The sequence below is a fragment of the Dermochelys coriacea genome, chromosome 1 (assembly GCF_009764565.3).
Source record: "Dermochelys coriacea isolate rDerCor1 chromosome 1, rDerCor1.pri.v4, whole genome shotgun sequence".
NCBI classification, from domain to species: Eukaryota; Metazoa; Chordata; order Testudines; family Dermochelyidae; genus Dermochelys; species Dermochelys coriacea.
Window position 1 is genome coordinate 172,267,498 of NC_050068.2, and position 27,117 is coordinate 172,294,614.

At 37.9% G+C, this 27,117-nt stretch overlaps 1 protein-coding gene across 4 annotated transcripts in view; it reads right to left on the reverse strand.

Annotated features, from left to right (window-relative positions):
- The window catches only part of NCAM2 (neural cell adhesion molecule 2), a 530,111-nt gene that overhangs the window by 177,071 nt on the left and 325,923 nt on the right, over positions 1-27,117 (reverse strand). For all 4 annotated transcript variants that reach the window (XR_006279367.1, XM_038379539.2, XM_038379548.2 and 1 more), the window contains exon 8: positions 17,707-17,852. Coding sequence is in view for 3 of the 4 variants with exons in the window: in XM_038379539.2 (XP_038235467.1) it covers positions 17,707-17,852 (146 nt within the window). In the remaining variant the exon portion in view is untranslated. The remainder of the gene's footprint in view (positions 1-17,706; positions 17,853-27,117) is intronic.

The window sequence follows — 27,117 nt, forward strand, 5'->3', positions numbered from 1 at the left end:
GCTACTCTTTGATCCCTAATCCCTTTAAGTTACCCTTGACAAGGAGGCAGGACTAGCTCAGGGAGAACAGGGGTTTAAAATCACAGGTCCAAAACAACCAGATGAGCTAGTGAACATGGGAAATTTGCAAGGGAGTCTAGAGAGGATGTGTTAGAGACAATCTCATCTAACAAACATACTTTAAGTTTATGCCAATAATGCCCCCCATCCCCCCCTCAACCAAACAGCTAAAAACACCTACAAGAATAAAAATAATGCAGGCAGAACTCCATCAGCAGAGTAGGGGCAATCCAGTTTACTGCACTCATTGAAGTATAAAGAAAAGGAGTACTTGTGGCACCATAGAGACTAACAAATTTATTTGAGCATAAGCTTTCGTGAGCTACAACTCACTTCATCGGATGAAGTGAGCTGTAGCTCACGAAAGCTTATGCTCAAATAAATTTGTTAGTCTCTAAGGTGCCACAAGTACTCCTTTTCTTTCTGCGAATACAGACTAACACGGCTGCTACTCTGAAACCTGTCATTGAATTATTTATGATTCCCTGCCTTGTGGGCAGGTGGCATATATGTATATTTGGTGTAAGCAACTCATGGCCCTCAGAGATCAAATATGGGTGCTTTAGACCAGAGTGGTTGAACTGGAGGAGCTAAGGGAAATAGAAAGGCACATAGAGGAGACTTTCAGGGACATGATAGAGTGGCCCCACACCCTTTCTGTCAATCTCTGTGCTGTTGAAGACAACAAAAGTCTTGGGGAATGAGAACATCAGGCTGGAGCACAGGGAAACAATTCCATATTTGGGACTCCCCTTCCAGATGATGTCATGATATCCTCTAGCATTAGGGGACCCCAACATTAGGAAGAGACAGGCAATAGTAATGGGGGATTCAATTATCAGAAATAAGGATAGCTGGTTTTGTGATGACCAGGAAAACTGCATGGTGAATTGCCTGCTGGGTGAGAAGGTGCAGACCTCCTGAGACATCTACACAGACTTACCTAGAGTGTTGAAGAGGAGCCAGTGGTAACAGTACATATAGATACCAATGTCATAAGGAAACATATGAGAAAGTTCCTGAGGACAAACATAGGCTGCTAGCTAACACATTAAATTCCAGGACCTCCATGTCAACATTTTCTGAAATGCTTCCAAATCCATGCACAGGACCAGTTAGGCAGGCAGAAGTGCAGGGTCTCAATGAGTGGATGAGACAATGGTGTTGGGAGGAGGGAGTTAGATTCACTAGGAACCGGGAACCTTTAGGAAAATGTGGAGCTTATAACGGAACCAGATTGCTGGCATATAATATTGAAAAGGTTATAGATGAGCTTATATGCTAAGAGATGAGGAAAAGGTGATGGGTCCGGAGGAGCACAGAATTTGGACAAAGACATATCCCCAGTGAGTGTCTGTGTGTGTGTCAATTACCATGTTACCAAATTTTGCAATTTTACTGTGAACTGTGAGATTTTGCCTCCTGTTATAGGAGGTTTCACTTGAGGGACCAAACAAGATCTTGTCACCATTGCACGAGGCATTGGACAATCACATAGTAAGGGGCATCCCAACCCTGAGCAGTTTACAATCTAATGCAAAGAAAAGTGTTAAGTTTGTGATGAGAGAGCTGGAAATGGGCCTACCAAACTCATCCCATATAAAGCCATCAAACATCCATGGATTGGAACAATTTTCGATCTCTGTTGATTCTAACTGCTGGCCTACAGTCAATTTATAAATGTTAAAGCTAGACTGTCAAGAATGAATAAATTTATTGAATTAAGTTCAGACCTTTTGAAGTTTATGCAGACAAGATCTTCCACTTTCTGGACACACAAGAAAAATCTCTTACACTTGGCACTCAACCCCAAACATTCCATACATTAAAGCATCCCACCCTCTTCTTGAACAAACACCTCCTATTAACCAAAATGCATATACTGAAAATAAATTAAGACAAATATTAACAAAATCTCCAAAATCACTTCTGAATACAGTATTTTGCAATATAAAAGCATCCCAACATTTAAATTATTCCAGGGTCCTTAGTGTGATTTTTATACATTTATATATAAATTTGAAAGTTATGGGAAATTTATGTATAAGTTTGAACCCATAAGTTTTCAGATTTACTTCAGCTGTAGTGTGATGGGGTGTTCACCCCATACAAGACTTGACTGGGTTAAGATGGTGCGGTGGGCCAATTAACTCCCCAGACTGCACCTGGAGGAGGAGCCAGGGAGCAGGAATTGATTAAATGAGTCTCAGCTGGGGAGGAACAGAAGGGGCCTGTATAAAGCCCAAGAGCTGAGAGCAGAAGGGGCCACTTTGTAGTCACTCCATGGGAGAAGGGAGGTGCATTTGGATCTAAGTTAGGCAGCCCACACTTACTCCCTGGGAGGAGGAATTTGGGAGCCTGGCAAACCCAGATAGGAGAACCAAAAAGGCTCAGGGGAAAGGCAGCAAGGAATAGGACAGGGAAGATCCTTGGTTGCTGAGGAGAGGGCCCCTGAACTGGAACCTGGAGCAGAGGGTAGGCCCTGGTTTCCCTCCCAGCCGCTGGGGAAGTGGTGCAGACCAGATAATGGAGAGCAGTCTGCCTACACCCATTACCTTGAAAGAATCTGATGCCCCAGGAGGGGGAAACATGCAATTACCTGGCTGGAGGGCCAAGTCACAAAATGGAAACAGCAGCTTCTGGAGCGAGAGGGATGATGGATCAAGAGGGTCCCAGAGGAGGGCACAGCACCTGGAAAGAGCTAATCCCCAGAATGACAAGGACCCAGATGCCCCTAGTGATGAGTTGACCCCGTGACATGTAGGAATAATTTGTGTGGGGGAAAGCATGCTGTAATCTGCTATGTGGATCAGTCCATGTTGGGAGACCCATCAACCTCCTTTGCTTGTGGGTTACACAATTACCTCTAGACAGCATGAAATGTTGGGCATCAAGATTCCTGGTGTCTATTCCTGACTCTGGGAACAAAGTGTGTTCCAGTGATAATAGATAGCAGCCACATACAATCTGACTCCTGTTTGGATCATTTCCAGGGTTTGAACCCATGACCTCTGGATGTAAAAGCTTGAGCTAATACCACTTCAGATAAAGACCTACATGTACTAATCTGGAGACAGTAATAGTCATACACCTCTAGAACGTGACAGGGAGCCAAACTGTGTTAATGCATTTGTCATGATCCTTCTAAAGGGGAATGTGGCAAAGCAGATGAGACTCGGCTCTGTTGTGTTAACAGCTTAGGTTCTAGTCACAGATCTATCTTTAGCTTCCGAGTGAAAACTCTGCATGACCTTTTCTGTAAAATGAGTGAATGAAAATTACTCACTTAAAGGTAGCGATATGAGGTTTTAGTTAATAGAATTGTTGTGAAGGGCATATAAATGTTAACAAAATGTAAAAAAAAAGTACTGGGACTAGAACTTTGGCTTTCATTTTATAGTTCAGTGCACCATTTCTCCAAGGTTCCCCTAAATCATAGAGAGAGAGAGAGAGAGAGAGAGGGAGGACCTTAACATACTGTCATGAAACCTCCTGCAGCAGGGGCCAAACTTACATTACTCATAATACATTTGTGAGAGTTGCAGCACTCCACCTCCTGGCTGACAACAGGAAAGGGCCCACCATTGAAAAGTCATAACCCATGTAAGAACACTGAGGGAACTTTTCTGAACATGCTCAATTCAGCATCATTAACATCATTGTAAAGACCCTATGTGCTTTATATGATAATCAGATTGGGTTGAGTTGTTGCCCTAGATTTGAGGCGTGTATATACCCCAGAATGTGAAAAAGCTAATTGCAACCATATTATCTGCACTCAGCCACTATGAATTTATGAAATAGAACACCATATAGTTAAGGGTTAATTTAGAGACAGGCTTTCAGAAGCAAGGTCATAATTACTGGCAGTTTTAATCAGTATGGGAGGAGGCGAGGAAAAAGTAAATAACTGAGAGTGAAAGAAGATATCTAGGTGGATGGCCTTTACTATCAGAGACATCTAGACTCAACATTTATTGAAAGTTAGGAAAAGTGATGATTTAGTAGGGGTCATTATGCCCTATGTGTTTATAGAAGTTAGTTTTAAAAAGTTCAGATAACAGAGTGTATTTGGGAGCAGTCCTCTGGTATCTGGGAGAGACACTTTCCTGTAAACTTTACTCCCCGGCAGGGAGGCGTTTGGTCAGCACTGACCTTTTGTTGATTACTCAGTACCATCTCAGAATATATGTAAATATCAGGGATGTTCTAAACCTATTGCTTATATCTGTGTGTGCTTAAATCTAATAAACTGCAATATTAGGCAAGAGCATGCTTACTTGCATTGCTCCTTGATCAGACAGAATTGTTGAGTTCCTGTTGATTTATTCCTTACACCACCTGGAGTAAAATAGTTAAGTTGCTCCTGTTGGGGGTGCTGATAATCCTTGGTAACAGAGTCCATGGGCAAGATTCACCATTTGTATAAGTGGATGCACCTCCCCCTCATTTAAACAGAAGTCAGCTCTGCTTACACCACTATTGAATTGTATCCCATATTGACAGGGGGAGGTTGCAGCATAGCAGCACAGAAAACTGATGTGGAATTCTGCTGGTGTAAATAAACATGACATCTTTACAATTTTCTCTGAGCGACCTGATTAAAGCACCAGAACTCATGATATTCATGGAGGCTTTCTTATTATTGAATTGAGTTCAAAGAAGCAATCATAATGTATTCAGCCAAGGAACTAGAAAAACAAGTAGTGAACTGAAGAGAGTGTTTGCACGCGTCCTTCTCTATGTGAAACTGCCAAGTTTCACAATTCTCAAATTAATTTCAGTGGCAGATAATGTTGCCATGGTTAAGGTTATGTAGTGTTTCCATTATATGTTATTCTTCTTTGTGGTTTGCATCTTAGAATAAAACTTCTTTTGGACTACCACTTCCCAAAGTCCAGAAACAAAGTTACTCAAAAAACTCTCAAAAGAATCACAGGTTTCAGAGTAGCAGCCGTGTTAGTCTGTATTCGCAAAAAGAAAAGGAGTACTTGTGGCACCTTAGAGACTAAAGGCGAGGAGAGTGGAACATGAGTGTCCCTGGACCTTACCTGTTACCTGGGTGGAGAAGTGTGACAGTGAAGGAAATAATGTTTTTTCCACCAAATGCATCCGATGAAGTGAGCTGTAGCTCACGAAAGCTTATGCTCTAATAAATTTGTTAGTCTCTAAGGTGCCACAAGTACTCCTTTTCTCAAAAGAATGTGTTTGTTCAAGTGTAAATTACATGAGTGTTTAAAAAAAAAAGTTTAAGTAACACTTTTGCCCCTTCACTTTGGTAAATAACTCATCTGTAATATGGTTTGATTGCTTTGGGTATTTTAACAAATATAGTAGCCAAAACAGTGACAATTAACAAATTATTAATGTTCAGTGCATATGCAGTAATTAAAAAAAGTCATAGAAATTTTTACAACATGAGCAGAATACTTTTGTTGAATAAATTGGCCTATCAGTTCAGTAATTCTTGAACACAGAATTTCCACGAGTCTCAGAGTTACTTCAATTGAGCATATCAAACATCTACAAAAAAATGTAAGGGCCAGATTCTGCCATTACTCACAATATGAGTAGTTTCAATGAAATTAGTTTGCACCTATAAGATACTATTCAAAATAAGTGTTGGAACACCTGGACCTAGGTAACTAGATATATTTTATGCTGGAAATATGTTTTCAGAATCAACATAGATACTAAACTACTGTTTACTTGCTAAAGTATGAAAGCTCATAAACAGAGTCATTATAGTTTCCACTTAAGCATTTTCATGTTTCCAAAATTAACAGACATTAAACATATGTATTTAATCAACAGATCATAACTCCAAACGGGGCCACTGAAATGTATTGGTTAAACAATATTCCTTCACATAAAATTAGTCTACACATATTTATACCAATGTTATAAGGCTGTTATGTTTTTTGAATGTAAATTCCCAGGCTAAACATTTCTTCTTTTTTATTACTATAAAAAGTGAATGTTATGTTCAAAGAAATATTAAGATTATGATAAATGTTGGAAAATCAAATACATTAAAATTAAGATTCATAAATTATAAAACCAGAAGGGATCACTGCAAACATCTAGTCTGACCTCTTGTTATAACACAGGCCATAAGACATTTCTATAAATTAATTCCTCTTTGAACTAGAGCTTATTTTTTAGGGGAAAAAATCCAATCTTAATTTAAAATTTTCCAGTGATGGGAACCACAACACTCGGTAAGTTGTTAGTTACCTTCACTGTTAAAAAAAAAATCTTATTTCCAGTTTGAATTTGTCTAGGTTCAATTTCCAGCTATTGAATCTTGTACCTTTGTCTGCCAGATTGAAGAGTCCTCTATTATCAAATTTCTGTTTCCTGTATAGGTACTTATTGACTGAGATCAAGTCATCCCTTCACCTTCTCTTTGTTAAGCTAAATAAATTGAGTTCCTTGAGTCTGTCACTACAAAGCATATTTTCCAGTCCTTTAATCGTTCTTGGAGCTCTTCTCTGAATCTTTTCCAGTTTATTAAAATCCTTCTTGAACTGTTAACTTTAGAAATGTACCCAGTATTACGGCTGAATCTCTGTCTGTAGATTCTAATTCCATCCTTAACTCATCCTGTTTTGCCTCAGTATTACAATCCTGTCTGTGTGGTTCTTGACACAATACATTATATCAGCTGCCTGTAATGTATAGTGAGGTATATTAAAGGTCTAGCAGCAATAAATTAAAGAGTACTCTATAGGAGTAATTCCCTCACCTTTGACATGTGTGTCATATCCTTGCAAGTATTTGCACTTTGTTTGTAGAACCAGAGAATTATATAAATTGAAGATTAATTTTTTTAAAAGCCTGTTAGGTCACTTGCCCCACCTTCCGGCCAACACAAGATAATGTTCACGGTACAAGTTCTATTTCTTTGCCTAATTTAATTTTAAATGGTTTAAGGAATGAGCCTTCAAATATTTGCCTTTAAATAATGTTCTAGAATGTAACCAGTCTCTGTTTCAGGGAGTTTTTCTTCAAATTTATGTTAATTTACTATGTATTAAATGCCACTTTATTACTCCTACACCCTCTTGTATCATGATAAGTAACTCCTCACCATGTGTATATGTACACACCTGTGCTAGGTTTGTGGGATGTAGCAATAAGCATATGTACATGGGTAGGGAATTCTATATACAAAGACCACTGAAATAAAAACCTGGTCATAGAACGACCCAAAACGTGAAGCTGGAACCGCTAAAACATTGATGGTATTAGAGGGCAGATTCCCCTCATAGGATGAGTTTCAACAAGGAGGTCTCATAAGCAGACAGATTCCTCCCCATTATACTGTTTTGGTTTTTTTTAAACACAACAGAACCAGCTTTATAAGTAGTCTAAGCATAGATATAGTATACTATAGTATAGTAAACAGTATACTAAGCAAAGATAAAACTTAATAAGGGACCACTCATCTCTTATCTAGCGCTGTTTTATGTCTACATTTCAAACTGTTTCAAAAGGTTAGGTAACAATTATTGATATATTATTAACAAGGTAACTGATGCACAAAACGTTTAAGTGACTTAATAAGGGCCAGATAGCAAAACAGTGGCAGACTCAGGAATATAACCCAAGTTCCCTCACTCCCAAAGCTGCTCTCAGTCCACTATATCACAGCTCCCATGGTGAAAGATGATTCTGGAAAAGGGACTCCTACAGTACATAAAACTCTGAAATGACACATATTTCAGAACTTTCTAGGTGATACCTTACAATACACTACTTCATGTCTCCTATCCTATGTTTATTGCATGACTGTAACAACTGAATGCATTTTCAGAAACAATATCCATCCTTAGTTAAAGAAACAATAGCTATTGAAAAACTATATTAAAATCACTGGAACATAAAATAGCTGCTGCTTACACAGAAGCCCACAAACCAATACATTGTGCTTTTGTGTTTTTTGCTGTAGTAGCAGTTAACTAACATTCATTTCCAAGCTTTACTGATATAATAGGAGATACTGGTGTATAAAAAACCTTAAAAATTAAAACCTGTTAATTTCATTCTCTGTTAGCGTAACAGAGGTAAAAGCAACGGTGAAGGGTAAACAGGGGGAAAAACTATATTTGTAGCGAAAGAAATTAAAGGTGGGTAAGGTAATGTCTTTTATTGGACCAACTTCTACTGGTGAGAGAGACAAGTTTTCAAGCTTTCAGGTCTGGAAAATTTACTCAGAGGGTATGTCTGCATTGCAATTAAAAATCCGTGATGGTCCATGCCAGCTGATTTGGGCTTGTGGGGCTTGGGTTAAGGGGCTGATTAATTGCAGTTTAGATGTCTGAGTTTGGGCTGTAGCCCAGGCTCTAGGGTCCTGCGAGGTGGGAGGGTCCCAGGGTTTTTGCTGCAGACTGAGCCCAAATGTCTACACTGCAATTAAACAGCCCGTTAGCCTGAGCCCGGCAAGTTGGACTCAGCTGGTGCGGGCCAGCTGTAGGAGTCTAATTGAAGTGTAGACATATGCAGAGTGTCACAGCTAAATACAAGGTGGAACAGATTGTTTAGCATAAGCAGTTAATGCATATTTAAGGCAAAGTGGCCAGTTAAACCTCTCTAGTCATGGTGGTTGTGGGGGGGCAGTGGGGGGGAGTTATTGTGTAGACTGAATATTCACACTGGGTTTATGGTTTATTACAACAATCTATAACCCACTAGCCCCTACCCACCAACTATGTTCTGTTCTTTTGTCTTCCGTTTCCCCATATATTTAGCTGTTACACCATAAGACAGCTTATATCAACCTAACTCTGTAAGCATCTACACCAGGGATTGGCAACATTTGGGCCGCGGCCCGCCAGGGTAAGCTTCCTGCGAGCCAGGCTTATTTGTTTACCTGCCACGTCCACAGGTTTGGCCGATCATGACTCCCTCTGGCCGTGGTTTTCCGCTCCAGGCCAATGGGGGCTGCAGGAAATGGGGTGGGCCGAGGGATGTGCTGGCCACTGCTTCCCGCAGCCCCATTGGCCAACAGTGGCCAACTGTGGCCAGTGGGAGCCGCAATCGGCCGAACCTGAGGATGCGGCAGGTAAACAAACCTGCCCAGTCTGCCAGGGGCTTACTCTGGCGGGCTGTGTGCCAAATGTTGCCGATCCCTGATCTACACTAAAATGTCACTCCCACTGATGCAAATTGCCTGCTATGCTGACTTAATAATTCCACCTTTTCGAGAGGAATAATGTTTCAGTCGACGTAGCTTACATCAACTATTACTGCCTTTCAGAAGGTGTCCTACAATGCTGACAGTTAAATCAGTGCAAGTGCTCCTGGTGCTGACACACCCTGCTGACACAAGGAGCATACTGTGGACATGGAAAAAGCAATCTAATTACTCTGATGGCTGTACGGAAACATAATTTAGGTCTACGTAATTTTGTAATGCAGACATACCCTAAGGAAGAGTTTTGTGTAAGTTTGAAAGCTTGTTTCTCTCAGCAACAGAAGTTGGTCCAATAAAAGACATTACTTTACCCACCTTGTCTTGCCAATATTCTGGGACCAACATGAACACAGCAACATTGCATATACCACAGAGAAATAAATGTCATTTACAAGCTTCTGGAACTTTATTGAAAGTATTACATGAAATATTACAACCCATAAAGTACTTGACAGCATTCATTTCATGTGTAGTTAGCACATTAGCAGAAGGATTAAATGGCTGGCATCTCTAAACTTGAAATTCAACTAGACAGGATATATCCATTAATTTTCATAATTTATTAACAAAATGTAAACTTTGTATTTAAGTAAATTTAAAGAGATTGGGTCAAACAATAAATTAAATTAAGACTTGGTCCAAAACAAATAACTTTTTTATGAAAAGAGAAAGAGAGACCCAAAAACCTCAGAAAATAGTCCAGTAGTTAGAGCACTCACTGGAGGTATGGGAGCCTCAGGTTTAAGTCCCTGCTCTGCCTGATATAGTCTGTCTCAATGTCTCCTGCTGGAGGTATTTCTCTTTGTGTAAATATTCATGGGGACACAGAGACACACATTAACTCTACATCTTGGTCGTCAGCAGACTGGGCTGTGGGAGACCCAGGATCACATCTTTGCTCCAAATCGTGCAGCACAGGACTTAAACTGGGTTTCCCAAAGTTCACTCAAAACCACAAGGGGTGGTACTTCCACAATCTTATTTACACATTTGGGGATTAACAGTAATTTCCCCCTAGTTAGTTAGTTTCTGATAGTTCATTCAGACTCGGTGACTTTCTCTCAGTTGCTGCATTGCTTATCATATTTCAAGAAAGATGTTAACTCCTTCAGTGGGCAACAATGCAAGGTGAGAAGGAAAACTGACTCACATTTCTTTCATAAAATCAAATCAGATGTTTCTCAGTTCTCCACAAGTTTGACAAGATCTGTTTTTTTTTATAAACCCATGTTGATTGGCATTAATTATATTCCCTTTTAAAATTATTTATCAATCAAGTCCCCGATCATTTATTCTATTATATTTCCCAAGATCAATGTCAGGGTGACAGGCATATAGTTACTCATTTACCCTTTTGCACATTAACTTTCTTACAGTCCTCTGGAATTTCTTCAGTATTCCAAGACTTATTTCAAATCAACACTGACAGTCCAGAAAGCACCCCAGCAAGCTCCACTAAAACTCATCATCAGTTATCTGTCATCTGTTATCTACCCAGATACACTCAATAACTCAACCTCATAAGATTTCTGGAGGCTGCCAGAGTCTGGAATGACTGAATGGAGGCCTAGAGGGTGGAAAAGGAGCTATCTGGTTTGCAATGGTTGGGACAGGTGTCTATAAATCTGAAGAGGAGCTGCTGTGCAGCCAAGTGGGTATGGAGTAGACAGGCCCTAGAAGAACCACTAATGCACAAAGATCTTAATCTTCATCTACCATTAGAGGTAGATCACTGACCAGTCATGTTAACATGATTAACTAGGTTCAATGAAGTATGAGGATCACAGAAACCCTAGAGCAGCCAGCTACAATCTTTTCTATGATTTTTTCCCCAAAAAAAACATTTTCGACATGCCAAAGTTAGCAAGATTGTCAGCACCAAGAGATGATTTTGAGCAGACATCACACACTAGCTTTCTTAAAAGAAACCAGGACCCTGTGATCCCAGATGGAAATGTTGCTTGTTTCAAACATCAATAAACTCTAATACTCCACTACTACTGTTGGCTAGCCAGGAAGGACATGGATGCTATTCACAGGTCATGATGGAGACATTCCTGAAACTTTCAGAAGCTTAGACAGTCAAATTAGCCACTCCTAAAATAAACTTAGCCTTTGCTCCTCAAGATATTGACTTGCCTTTCTGATAGGTGACTACTCAGTCGAGGTCTGAGCAATGTGATGTATAATGTATCAGGAAAACTCTTTAGAGAAAAAAAATGCAATCCAGTAACTAAGTGTCAGGAACCCAGATTAACTAAATTATGCACCATCTGAAACTATGCTTCATAGATGCTATGATGGTAAAGGCAACATAACCTATCCTCACCTTCTGCATAGCCATGGTATAAGACTTCAAAACTCTTTACATCACAATTGTTTGAACTCAACATTAAACATTTGCATCCAATGCTGTAGCATATTTGCTATCACTTCTTTTGTCAAAGATCTTCTATAAAGTAAGGTGATCTATGAGAATCAATCTTGCAGAAGGCATTCAGACACCATTATATGTTGACATTTTGGAAAAAAAGATTTGTATCAAGTCCTACCAGAACATAAAATCAGTGATATTTCAATACTCTTCCTCTCCAGGATGCCTGGAAGTTCAATGATCCATCGAACTCTGAGGGCAAATCATGAAAACAGGTCAGTGTCTTGACCTCAAATAGAGGAGGCAATGACTGGTCCGTAACAAAGGTGTAATTTCCACTTTGCCAACATCTTGTTCCAACTCCAATATGAGATCCACAGAATCCCACAGAGTTCCAAAGCTAACCTCAGCCTAAGCCCAAAACAAGTGCATACAATTCTTGCATCTTTCACCTAAATCTTTTTTAGTATACTGTATGCAGCTTCTGTGGGACTATCTTTATCTTCTTTGACAGTTCCACAGAATGAACACTTTCCATTGTTTTACCATGCAACAGGACAGTAATATGAGCGGTAAATATTTTACATCTTCAAGGCCTTTCATATTAAAGTGAAACTATTTCTGCCTAACCCTTGTTTTATGTAATCCTTATTGTATGCCTAAAACATGGTTTAATTTTAAATTTACAAAAAACTTAAAAACATTTTTAAATACAACTCCTTTAACTATAAATATAAGTTTTCAAGTACAAATCTCCAGAATATTTAAGCTAGTTAATTTAAGACTAAGGGATATTGTTTGTACTGTCTCCACATCTATGACGTCCGGCACATTCTATGAGTAAATACAAATAGGATTGTTTTATAATAGGTTGGTGAGTCGTCGTCTTCTTCTTTTTTTTTTTTTTTGGTCTAAAGAGATCTTAGCTAAATTTATGAAACCAACTGAACATGAGCTCCCAGCGTAGTGATGTAGCAAAAGGGGCTAATATATTCCTAATATCTCCAATAGAAGGAGACTGTTAAACTGGAATATAGAGACACTGTATTTGTATATGGCATTGGGAAGACCACTATTGGAATAGTGTGTCCAGTTCTGTGTCCACCCTTTAAAAAAGGAAGTTGAAACACTGTAGAATGTTCGGAAAAGAGCTACTAGAATAATTGTTATCTGCAAAACATGCCTTACACTAAGCTTCATTTATATACCTATTAAAGGGAAGGTTAAGAGGCAACTTGATTAGTTATTTGCAAAGAGAGGAGGCACCTGATTTTAGAGAGCTCTTTATTTTAGCAGATAAAGACATACCTTGATCTAACGGCTGGAAGTTCATGTCAGCCAAGTTCAAACTGGAAATAAGATGAACACATTGGGGGACAATTAATCATTGGCAACAGATTACCAAGGGATGTGATAAATTTTCCATCAAATGGAGTCTTTATTTGAAATATGTGATGTTTTTCTTTAAAAAAAAGTTCTAATTCAACTGCAGGCTGGTGGTGTAGATGCAGGATTCACAGGGTGAAATTCTATGGCTTGTATTAGCAGGAGGTTGGATTAAATAACTATAATGGTTCCCTTTTGTCCTTAAAAATCTATGAACAACTGTGTGGGTCAAACAGTGGAAATAACAGAGTCTGTCAAACAACAAACAAAATCAAAACCAAAGAATATCTACGATTGCCACAAGTACTCTTAAATAACCCCTGTTGTGCCTATTTACTGCAGTACACATTTTATCAGAAGATCTTAAAATAACTTAATCATGAACAATGATATTCCTTTATTTATAGCCTAATGATGCATTCTAGTCCACTTATAATGCAGGTAAAGTTTTGGTTGGTTGGTTTATATAGGATATACCCATTACATTTCCTTTGTTATGACTGGATTCTGTCCTGTCTACCCTTCCACTATGGCTGTAGTGCACTAAAGGGGTAACACCTGAAGAGACCCCTTGGATAGGTGGAAAACCACAAGCCTCGTGGGCATCACAGGCCTCACTACTGCTTCTCCACACATACCTTCAAGGGGCCTCTTGAATGGATAGTCAGCTATACAAGCTGAGGAATTAAAAAGGGACCACTTTTGGTTTCTCAGTATATTTTAATTGTACTGTATAACATAATGTCAATTCTGCTTAATAGGAATTGTAGTGGTCTATTTATATACTTTGAAAACAGCAATTAAATATTTTAATTTAAAATAGAAATGTTATCACAAGAGTAAGCTATCTACTTGATAAGGCTTTTGCACTGTAATTACAAAACTGAACTGACTAAAAGGGGTAGCAAAAGCTTGCAATAAAGGCCAACGACCTAGATATTACACTCTTAACAGCATTTGCAGCTTAAGAATCTATTTATGAAGACCAAATTCATTGTCAACTCTAATATTTTAAAGAACTACTTTTGATAGTTTGAACACAAACATGTTTAATGACATACATTTGTAATAATATAGTTTCATCTACTTAAATGAGAGCTATATCCAAAGCCTATTTAACTCAATACGAGTTCTTTACATTAATTTCCATTGGCTTTGGATTAGGGCCTAAGTGTCTGTGTAGTGTGTTAAATAATTGGGTTTTTTTAATTTATATCTATATCTATACAACTCTCATGCTATTGGCAATTTTAATACTAATATGTTTCACAATTTAAAACATTTTTATTCTCTAGCTTCTATATATCATTGATGGAATCTACAGTTGTAAACGTCCCCATGTACATTCAGAAACTTTTAGGACCTAGATTTGATTTGCAAATGCTGAACAAGATGTTTGAATATTTATTTTCAAAGAGATAGTTTGTTTAAATAAAAAATGCTGAGCAACCTTCAGATTTTTAATTTATTCTCAGTTATTCATTCTTAATTAGAGATAATTCAATCAGATTTGAAAAAGCCACTGCACAGCAGTCAAAACTCTATCCATGGCAGAACAGTGGATCAAATTAAAAAAACTCCACTTAGTAACTTTTTTTTAAAGATTACATTCTTCCAAAGATGAGGGTGCCAGATCCAGAAACAACCAAAAATATATGGCATGCACCAGTATTCTTCTTCTTACTACTATTGAGAAGAAATAGTATAAGAGTCATTACTGAAAACTTTATTTTCTAATTCACTTTTAGCTCATCTAATAGCATGAAGTGGAACAAGCAGGACAAGTTAAGAACTACTTCCCAAGAGTCACATTCGAGCATATATTGGGTTGATTTAGTAGCCCAGAAGCTCTGTAATCTCACTCATTATACATGCTTATTGACAAACAAACTTGGTGGAAAAAATGCTAAAAACAGTGGCATCTTTCCATTCTTTTTTAAATGAGAAACAGATGACTTGTCTGACAGGTTTTACCAATGGAAAAATTATACAGTCTATTGAGAGACTTTAATTTGTAGCCAAATGTATTTCTTTTCTAGTACAGGCTAAACTGGCTAGTGATATAATACTCCCTGTCATTTCCAAAGAAAGGAAATAGCTAACTTTAAATAAATAAAGCTAACAGCCACAATGTTCTACTCGCTAGCAATAGGAGACAATTGATACAATTTTGCTAGAATCTTTCAATGAGAGAGAAATATAATTGGGATAAATACTTGTGCCAACCATTTGTGAATGTGGTGCTGATGTGCTTAAAGCTATGGTGGTGATTATACCACAACAGTCTATGTCAAAAAGGTGCTAAATTTGAAACTAGTGACAATCACATAAGTGTCCTCTATATATATATATTATTTTTTTCAAAGGAATTAGAACTTTAGAAGTAAAGTCATAATATGCACTTTGGCAATGTATTCCATTATTAGTTTTTAGCCAGTACAGATCAGTGACAGAGTAGGCTCACCTCACTTACAGTGCAGGTAGCTCCCTGAACTGACTAAATAAATACTACCCACAAAACTGAACAATAAATTATTAGGCTCAATGCAGGAATTACTGGAGACATTTTATAGTCTATGCTATGCAAGTCAGAATTGTTCATCATAATGTTTCATTTTTGTGTTAAAAGTAATGTTTCTATAAAAGATCTTTTTTAAAAGAAACTCCTTTTTCAGGATACAATCTAAATGTAAATGTAAACAGATACAGAGAGGACACACCGTTGGTTAAGAAATTTCCCCCATGCCACTGTAATAAGGTTCAGATACAAGTGAGTTGGGGAAGGTATAAGTAAACTCCAAACTGAATAGCCAAGTTTCCAAACTGGTGACTTATTCTCTGCCCCATCAAATATTGTCCGGATGAGCAATGAATGAAGTAAGAGGGACATTCAGTGGTAAAACCAAAAGGCAATTGTATAACCCTCTCGATTCCCATTTCTTTTGACCTTTTATGTGCAGTATGTCAAGCATACAAAAAGTAGCTGAACTGAGTTTGTTCATCACTACCTTTTTAGATTGATGCACAATCTAAAAAGAAAGAGGTGCAACATGGATCAATACTGACACAGAGTTTTAAACTTCCACACAATGTATGGAAAGCATAATACTGTATGAAATATAGGGAAATACTTAGGTCCAGATTGCACAAAAAAGTTATCAAGCTATTAATGGAATTTACGGTCACTGGTTGATATGACAAAGCTATCCTAAGGTACATTCCAACACCAGAAATGTTGCCCTTTGTATGCACAATAGACAGATACTACCATAGGCAAAATTTAACCAAAAATATTTCGGTTGGTCTTTTGCTTCTGTTTTAATGTATACTTCTTGCAAAGATTGTGATATAAAATTATATGTCCGAGTGCAAATATTAATCTATATGGTTTTACTGAAATGGGAATATCTCATCCAATCAGAGTACAGGGAGTAAAGGAAGGGCCTCAAGCAAAGGCCACTTAAAGTTAATGAAGGTCTTTCCATTATTTTCTTTTCACTTTAGATCAGACCCTTGAGGAGGCAAAAATGTGCATTTTTCTTCCATTCATTAATTCTCTTTACTCTGTTTGGCTCTGGAAGAATCTGACTGGCAGAATCACTGTACAGTTATTTTTCAGTAATGGTACTATGAATACGGAAATATCTCTAACCTGAGTGGCTACTACAATCCATCTGCTCTGCTTCTGTACTCAATATTCTCATTTTGCCACCAATCAAGATGCCATCTCACTCCCTTCAAATAAAGCAGAGAAACTCCAAAATGTACATGAAAAAAGAAAAAAAATACCAGAAAGCAAATAGCATTGTGAAACCACTGAAAGGGAAATTGTTAAATATTTGACTCAGTCCCCTCCTGCGGCCCTGCTCCTGTTCCTATTGCAATCAGCTGGAGTCTTGCTGTTGACTTGATTATGGGTAAAATTATGCCTTTTTTCTAATACCTCTCTGCCCTTCACTGCTCCCCTCCTGTACAGTTCTTGTTCCCACAATAACTGTAATCTATTTATGTTTTTGTTTATATCAGAAGAATCTTATCCTTTCCCACCCCATTCAGTTGTGAAAGAAAACATTGTAGAAACAAATGTATTGCAGTTATGATGGGGAGAAGAGTCTTTCTGAGCTTTATGAAGGAAAGTTGGGAGCAAAAGAAAAAATGAGGATAGAAGAATAGATAAGAGGAGTAAAGAAAAGGTGCAAAGGTTTAGGCCAAAGTTTTCAAAATGTTCTTCATTTTGGCTGCCTCAGTTTTGGAGTCCCCAAGTTTGGACACGTAGAGATTGATTTTCAGAAGTGTTGAGCACCTAAAGCTCCAGCTAAAGTCAATGGGAGCTGTGAGAGAACCACACTTCTGAAAATTGGGTTCTACATGTCTCAAGATGGGCACCAAGAAATTAAAGAACCCAAAATAAGAGTTTAGCTCTCAAAAAGTTTAGCTTTAATTTTTGACAGTTCGACTTTTAGTAATTTGACAACATATTTTGTTTCATATTTTCATTTCTTTCATTTAAAATGTTAGGATTTTTATACCACAGTGCTATGACCTTGTACACATAAAGCATTCTCCAGTTCTAATAGAAGCCTATTAATAATTTTCTGCATTAGTTTTATACTTATAAAAAAAGACAATACATATTTAGACTTTTTATCTCTAATCCTGTAGAAACATACATGAAAGGCTGCTTTACCTTGTCACCTTCAGAAAAAGTTATTCCATCGATGGCTCTTTTCCAAGTAATTTCTGGGACAGGTTCTCCTTCTGCCTCACATATCAGTGTTGTTTGACCATTTTCAAATGTGGTTTCATTTTTAAGATGTATTATCTGAGGCTGTACTGTTAAAAGTATAAATTATATTTCTCATTGTGCATCAGAAACATTATATAGCAGTCTCTCTTAAAATGTCCTTTTTGTTTTAAAATTCATTCATGTTTACTCTTTTGGGATTATCAGCAGCACTAACACAGCAGAACAAACTGAAAAGTGGGATTTATTTTTCAAAACAATGTAGGTCAAAATTGAATACAGACCTTGCATTATTAACAAGTTAAATACATCCGATGAAAACAACAAACAAACAAATAGCATTAACGTAATATTAAGGCAGAGAAATCAAGCACTCAGGAGTGCAGTTGAATGTACTAGTTGAAATCTCAACTTCATTTCTGCTTCTTTGTACTTATGCCTTAAAACACTGATATTGAAATGATCCCGAGTTTGAGGCCTGCTCTACACTTAAAATTTAAAGGTTTCAGAGTAGCAGCCGTGTTAGTTTGTATCCTCAAAAAGAACAGGAGTACTTGTGACACCTTAAAACGAAAAAATGTATTAGATCATAAGCTTTCGTGGGCTACAGCCCACTTCATCGGATGCATAGAATGAAACATATAGTAAGAAGATACATATATACATACATACACACACACTCACACACATACAGATATGTTGGAAGTTGCCATACAATTTGTGAGAGGCTAATTAGTTAAGATGAGCTATTATCAGCAGGAGAAAAAAACTTTTGTAATGATAATCAAGATGGCCCATTTAGACAGTTGACAAGAAGGTGTCTAAATAGGCCATCTTGATTATCACTACAAAAGTGTTTTTCTCCTGCTGATAATAGCTCATCTATAGCTGACCTAGTTACTGCAACTTAGGGAGATAATTACCTTTATTGACAGAAAAAGCCATTCTATTGCTGTAGGAAGCATCTACCTATGAGACTGTAGCTATGCCATGGTAGTACCTGTAGTGTAGCCATGCCCTGAGATCACTCTGATATTAAGACAGATCAATGTCCTATACTACATTAACTTTGAATCAGTCTAAACCATGGGGGGGGGGAGGATTTTATCCTGCTGAATTTAACCTTTCATAACTGTAAAACTACTGAAATAATTTTCTCCAAACTGGGGCCCTGACCTGAAGAGATCCATGCAGGTGGACTCTTGACAACTGGGAATCCACATCGATGCAAGGGTCCACTTGCATGGACAACATTACAGGACCAGAGCCTTTACTTCAGCTAAATTATTGTGTGCTAAAGCCTCAGTCAGAATACAAGTCTCATCGTGCTTGGTGCTGTAAAAACACAATTCCTGCCTCAAATAGCATATTTTAAAAAGATAAAAAACAAACATACAAAAATAGACAAAGGTTGTGGGAAAGGGATACAATGTATAACAAAGTGATGAAGATAAAGATGGTCACACATCTTGTTATTTCCATTTTTTGATATATTTATTCTATTATTAGGATTTTGCTGTTTTCCACACACACAAATCATCTTGAAGCAACGACTAAGCATGAAAAAATTTAGCCAGATAGTTGGATAGTTTACAAAGTAATGTGTGAGGAAACAAGGTTCCAAAATTATTTCCATGATTTCCCCTAATTATAGTGTTCAGAGTAGAAGCCGTGTTAGTCTGTATGAGCAGAAAGAACGAGGAGTTCTTGTGGCACCTTAGTGACTAACAAATTCATTTGAGCATAAGCTTTCATGGGCTAAAGCTCACTGCATCAGATGCATGCAGTGGAAAATACAGTAGGAAGATATATATATACACAGAACGAGAACATGAAAAAATAGGGGTTGCCATACCAGCTCTAATGAGACTAATCGATTAAGTGGGCTATTATCAGCAGGAGAAAAAAAATGTTTGTAGTGATAATCAGGATGGCCCATTTCAAACAGCTGACAAGAAGGTGTGAGTAACAGCAGGGGAAAAATTAGCATGGGGAAATAGTTTTTAGTTTGTGTAATGACTCATCCACTTCCAGTTTTTATTCAAGCCTAATTTAATGGAGCCCAGTTTGCAAATTAATTCCAGTTCTGCAGTTTCTCATTGGAATCTGGTTTTGAAGTTTTTTGTTGAATAATTGTGACTTTTAGGTCTGTAACTGAGTGTCCAGGGAGGTAGAAGTGTTCTCTGACTGGTTTTTGAATGTTATAATTCTTGATGTCTGATTTGTGTCCATTTATTCTTTTGCATAAAGACTGTCCTATTTGGCCAATGTACATGACAGAGGGGCATTGGTGGCACATGATAGCATATATCACATTGGTAGATGTGCAGGTGAATGAAACTCTGATAGTGTGGCTGATGTGATTCTGCTTTAGGCAACTTGCCTGAATAGCATCATATAGGATTTCCGCTGCATATCTAGGGACCAAAAGAAGTTCTCTTGGATGGCAATCAACTACCTTAATTACAAGACTATCCTTTCTCTTCTTACAATCCTTTGATTCATTATCTTTTCACTTCCAAACTTCCCACTTCTAAAGTAAACAAGACAGGGTCTTCTAGCCTCATTCACTACACAATCCTGGTTCATTCTCGGAACACCATTGATCTTGTATATTGAATAAGGCAGGGGTTCTGTTGGAAAAATAGTGTGTGATCATATAACTAAAGGTTGTACCTTCATGCATATGCAACAGCAGGCAAATTTATGGTTGTACTAGTCACCTTAATTTTGGCCTCTTTTATGTTTGAGTATTGGACTTTACAACCTGAACATTCTTTTAAGAAATTGTAGTGTTTTGCATCTAGTGTTTTCCTAGTTTTTTAAAAGAAAACCTCAAACTGCATCCTTTAGAATCATACTGACCCTCGCATTGGTCCACATCACAGGCCTTTACCAGTTGAGCTAAAGGAATAACCTATAGCAGCAATATGCTGATATCTTCAGTATAAACCAGTCACTACGTAACACATTTTACTATTGGTTTACATAAGTATTTGTTAGACAGGAAAAAAATATTAGCTTGTATTACTGGCTTAGGAGGGGAATGCTATCCAGTGGTTACAAATAGCTAAGCCAAGTACCCAGAACTACTTCAGGAAAGCAGTGTCACAAAGTGGATAATACATGCCTGCTTCTTAAAGTAAGTACTAGGAGGTCTTGCCCAATAACAAGAATCATGATGTGCACAGAAGTAACACCAGTCAGTGGAAGACCAGAGATTAGAACTCATAATTTCCTCTTGGCCACCGAAACAGCGCATCTTGAGCTAGCCCAATATTGCCAGCCATAAGAGTACAAAACTTATGAGTCAAAGCTAAAAATGAGAGATTATAAAAAATTATAAACTGCAGTGGGGGACTTTTTTCCTACTCCTGTCTCTGGACTTTTTACTTCTTAGAGGAAGTTCCCACTGCCAATATATGTGTTTCCTTTCTGGTTGAAAATTCAACCTTAAATGTATACACAAATATGCTCTCCTGCCCCACAATACTAAGCAGAGGGTCAGGAGTTACTCTATTCTAACTTCTATGGCAGGAGACATGCCATTCTATTGCTCTTGAAATTCTTGCTCTGTCACCCTCCTGCCTCCTTCCTCACCCACCAACCCCTTCCCTTCACAATCTCTCATTTTTCCACATTTTCCAAGTGTGCTCTCTTGGTCTCTCTATGCCTAAAAGTACCTGTGGCTGATAATGAGTGCACCTGATCAAGTGCTAAACATGGTCTAGCTGCCAGGCATGTCCAATATCAGTTCAGAAAACTGGGTTCAAACAAGGCTTCCATTTCTTGCATCCAACAGACGCTCTACCACCCCACCACATCCCCCTGTCCCTGTTTATTCCTCAGTCTCCATTCCTGATCCCTCCATATTCCCTATCACTATCTCTACTCACATTCCTTATACTTGCCACATCCTCCCTCCCTGCTGTCCCTCATCTTCCAGATCCTCACATCAGTTTCATGTCCTGCATTTGAACATTCCCCTTTTCTCCACCTGGATCACATGTATAGTGACTAAAGGGCCACACTCTTTCTGAATGGCAGGATGGCTTTTGCCTCATTGAAACAATGGGAGGTGGTGGCCACCTTTACTGAGGGAATCCTCACGTTTATCAGCTAACACTGTAGGGAAATGGAGGCCATCTCGGCGGAGGGCAGCCTGTGGCTTCAGTCCCATTGACAAGAATAAGAAATGATGTCCATTTTGACTAAGGGCAAAACTGCATATTTGAAGATAGAAGAAAATCATGTTAAATCTTAAAATAATCCCCATCTACCACTCTCCTATTCCTTTTCTATAGGAAAGATATTAAGTTTGATGGTCATCAATCACAGAGCTAACCTTACAAATTGTGTGTGCCCGCCTTTTGTAGAAGTTATTCGGATTAGCACATGAATATTTTCCTAAATTTATGCATGACAAACAATTCAAGGGATGCATGTTCTAAACCTTACATCTAAAACGCCTTGATCTTTACAGGTTCTACTCTTCTAAATTTCTTAAAGATCTTCTTCCAGTGGGTCACTATAAGAGGAAAAAATTCAGCTTGACATTTTAGACACAAAGAGCTGACATTTAACGGACTAACCACTGATTAATTACGGAATAGTCCTAGCTGACAATTATTACTAAGAAGAAGAAGAAAAGCTTGAAAGGGAGAAAAGGATACTATTTCATTGCCCTGTTTTTATAGGCCATAAGATCACAATTCACTATTGACCAAAAGGTCTGCAATGTATTATGTTAGTTGGTTAACTTTAATTATATAGGTAGGATAATAAGATAGTATTTAAAAAAAAAGAGTACTATTTGTTTATGCCACAGTGAGGTTCCAGGACTTATGTAGATAGAAAAAATAGAACAGACTTTTTAAATCTGTAAATGTTCTATTTCTGATTGGACAAGGACATTCTCAAATTAAATTGATACTTTCTTACAATGCTATTAACCAGACAAGCAGCCAATGGAATTAAACAATTTTGGTGCCAATCCAGGCATGCCACTAATGAAATTATGGAATTTTGGGATGCTAATCCAGAAAGGTTGAAGGTGTTATGTTTCTTCTGCTACAAATACTAACGTACTTACAATAAAATGTACTAACAAGCTGTGATCTTGCTGAGATATGTGTCGGGAATGAAAGAAGATTCTGAAAAGAAAGGACTTGCACACAAGCTTAGTTAAAGTGAAATGTTTTATGCAGAAAACAAAATGGATGGTCCCCTGTGACAAAGAAAAATATTACACAAATGGGATGCTAACAAAGAGACTAAACATCTATCAGAGAAACAGCATAGTAAATATGTCTGTTGTCTGAGCAGTCAAGGTCAGTAATGACATTATTTCTCCAGAACATAAAGTTTAATCTACAGAACTATAAGTGTCCATCAGAAGTATTAATGGAAGATTATATGGAACCTTTTCTAATCTGTGACACTAGGTTCCATATATACCTGCTTAAATAAAATATTGGGTTTGTTTTTAGTTTGCTTTGTTTTTTTCAGCTTTTAGGATTCAGGTTTTCCAGCTTTTCTCTGCAAAAGAATGAGGGCTAAAAACTTTATTTATTTTTAAGATGAGATATTCACATAATCAAATAACTCTAGGATGTGGCAATTTAAGAAAAATGCCAAATATTGGAAGACTCATAATAAAAATCACAAGACCTGGCAATACTGTAATGTTGTTGGTTGTCCTTTTCTTTAACGTCTTCAAAAGAGCCCACAGTTTTACCTAGGGTCAGAAAGTTCCTGTAGCATCTTCGGACAAGGAGTTAATAAGACTCAGGATTAGGAAAAAGTTTAAGAGCAGAGACATTGCTGCTTCTGGAAAGAACTACCTCAAGCCAGCTAATCATCAAGATATAGCAAAACTGCTTCCAGATGGATGGTGAGTTTGGTAAATATGCTGCAGGCCAATGAGAAGCCAAAGAAGAGGCAGAACTACCTGAGATGCAGGTTCCTGAGACAGCATTTTAGGTTCTGAGGTAATCAGGATTTACAGATACACTTGTAAGGAAGGACTGACTTGAACAAGTCTATCTTGAACCCATGGGCCATGAGGGAGCAGTCTCCTTCTGAGCAATTCTTCAATATCAAATTAATACAGTAGGAATCTAAGGCTTCCTCTTCTGAGACCACTGATATCATTGTCTCTATAGCAAGGCATATTAGACTGTAACATTTTTTATGTCTTCTCTAGGAGAGCGAGAGAGAGAGAGAGGCAGAGGAGTAATAAGGAAGGCAAGAGGTAAATTTGAAAAATGCATAAACTATGGATGACAAAAGATCTTAGCCAGCTCATGGAATTAGACAGGTTGTATTGCAGGTGGCACTTGATGCTGAGTGGAATGAATTGGGTTACAGGTAATTAGAGAGACGCCTCCTACACGCACAGCCCTAACCACTGGTCCCCCTGCCTCTGGTACAGAACACTTTTTCTTTGTGGGAATGATAAATACCTGAAATTAGATTTAGGATATTGATAACTCCTGGGTGTGCAGAGTTCACTTTTCTCCTCTGTAGAATTCCTCCTCTGGGTAGATTTGTAGTGTTTAATCAGGGAACTTCCATTGGGTATGGATAGGCCTCTTTTTCTGAAGTTTATTAACTAATTTAATACATACAGAGAAAACATTACCCACTTGCACCTTATCCACTATAAAGTCTTCAATCAACATGGATGATAAGTCTGTAGGTAATGACGGAAGTGGGGGGAAGAATCATGTCCCAAAGGGCACATCCCATTTTAGAGGTACTGCAGCGTATCTATTTAGTCCTGAAAACCATGGGTAGCTGAGACTCCTTCTTGCAATATTTTGGGTTATGTCTAACAAAGGTAGAATAGGAGATGGTAGTTGCATCCTCTCACTTGCTTGAAGAAATGGGGAGAAAGCAATAGCAGTAATATATTCTCTTCAACACTGTCATGCATCTCTTCTGCTGGAGGGCAATTGCCAGGAACTGTGTAATGGCAATGAAAGCTTTGCTAAATCTCTTGCACATTGAATTGATAAATACTGGTTATTTTATCTTCCTTTCAGGTATAACATTTAAGCAGCACTTTGTTAAAAAAAATGATAAAATTTGGCAAAAAAGTTCTATCTTAGAAAGTTTTGAAATGAACAGAACCAATCATTGAAAACAGAACTCCTTTGGATTCTAGTATCTGTTTTTATTGGAGAACAGGAATTGAAGTCCATAATCAACTCTCTTTCTTTCCCAAGACTTTGGTGTAAATGGAATTCTGATAAAATAAGTTGACAATAGCAAAAATGGAGGGGGCAGCAAACATGCAGAATGGCAGAATCAAACTGCCAAGTGACCTAGTGAGGTAAAAGCAATGATGTCTGTGAGCAGCAAAAGAAAAATAATAGAAACAAAATTTAAGTCCTGTACCCAGAGTTGAAATAACCATCCCTGATGCAAAGCCTGGGCACATACGTAATTAGAGTTAGTATTTTTTTATCTGGTCCCATTAATACACTTACTTTAGGTAAGCAAATATTGCAGTCCCCATCTTTGAGAATTAATGATTCAGAGAAGGGGCTTAGGTCTGTATGAGAAGATGGAGAGATTTGGAGGAGTGCTCTAGGGGGTTGAGCTTTGTTGGCTGAAGCAGGGTTTAGCAGGTAATTAGTACTTGTGCTCTTGTAATATATGTCAGGGCACCTACAGCTTTTGGGTAGTCACCTCCTTTTAAAAACATACAACACAGAGACAGAGATAATGACCTAGACAAATAAAAAGTAGAACTATAAGGTAAGATTGAAAAGAATGAGGCCTGGGTTCTGAAAAGAAAGAAGACAAACAGAAAAATAAAATCTTTTAAATAAGTATGTATTTAGGAATGTCCAGATAGCAGAAATATTGGAAATGACAAAAACAGAAAGAAAAAAAATCAGTTAACACTCATGTTTTCCAGCAGGTGTGGAAGGATCAAACATAAATGAATTTATAGCAAAAACCTTGGTGCAAGTCTTAAACGTTAATTTGGATGAGACCTCCTAGATGGCATTGAATATCAATACGAATGCCACTATGGCAGGAAAATAGAATGACAGAGAGATTACCAAGGCTGGCTCATGATCAGCAAGAGATCCTCTATGAGGAAATAGCATGCTTCTGATATCTTCCTGATATAACCCTCATCACAGAGAACAGATATAAAATCCTAGCAAAGATAAAAAAAATATTGTGTTCCAGAATGTAAAGGTAGAAGTTCTATAATCTTCCAAGGTTAGGAGATTTATATAAGATTTATATAAGGAGAAAACATATTTTGGGGGAATGGAAAACAGCAAAATAATTGTTGAATAAAATAAAAACTGTAGCCCATATAACAAATCCAAAGATTGATATTGATAAGCACAGACATAGGCATGTTAACTCAGAAAACACAGCATTCGAAAACTTTTACTACTCTCTCGACTACATCCTCTGGAGTTTACAAGTGCTGAGTTGTAACTTATTACATTACTACTTAACCTTTATATTGCAGTAATGACAGGCTTCAACCAGATCAGGGCTTCACTGTGTTGCATACCCTACAAACATATAGTAAACGTATATAGTCCTTGCCCCAAAGGTCTTGCATTCTAAAGAAAAAATAAATAACAGGTGGATGAGACAGACAAGCAGGCAGTAGGGTTTCAAGGACAATAAACAAAACCTGATAGGATGTTTGAGCATAGATTGGCTGTTTGCACAATTCTGAGCAGTAATCAGAAGTTATCTTCCTAATCATTATCAGACTGCATTTTTCTGAATGAACTATGTCATTAAAGGAGAGATTTGAAGGAGAATATGTGTTGTTTTTACAGATTATGACTAGGAGTTTTCCCTTTGTGGAGGGACAGCATGGAAGAAAGGGCAAAGAGTCTCGTGGGAGAAGAGGAATATCAGGCAATTGAAGCTGATATTGTTAAGAGTGAATTCAAGGTGTTGTGAAAAGGTAGTATGATAGAGATTGTGCAGATATTTGTAGGTTATGATAAGGAATTTGTGTTCGATACAATCGTTTTCTCTTATTTTCCCTCATTTCTTGGAAACAGCAGAAGGATTATTATAATTGAAATATACCCACTATATCATATAGCTATTGTGTGAGCCAAGTGTCATACAGGAGCATCCTATACCTGCCCATTCAATCCCTACATCTGGTGAGGTGCTGCTGCACTCTGGCGGCTTGGCCACTGGGGACCCTAATTCTACTCCTCAACATTCCCCTCGTCTGTCCCATGCTAGTGTCACCCCTTTTTTCATTCCTTTCTTGGGGGATGACCCTCAGGAGATGGTATTTGTATTCCCCTTCCTTGCTCCCCTGCAGGCTGCTGTGCTCCCTCTGCCACT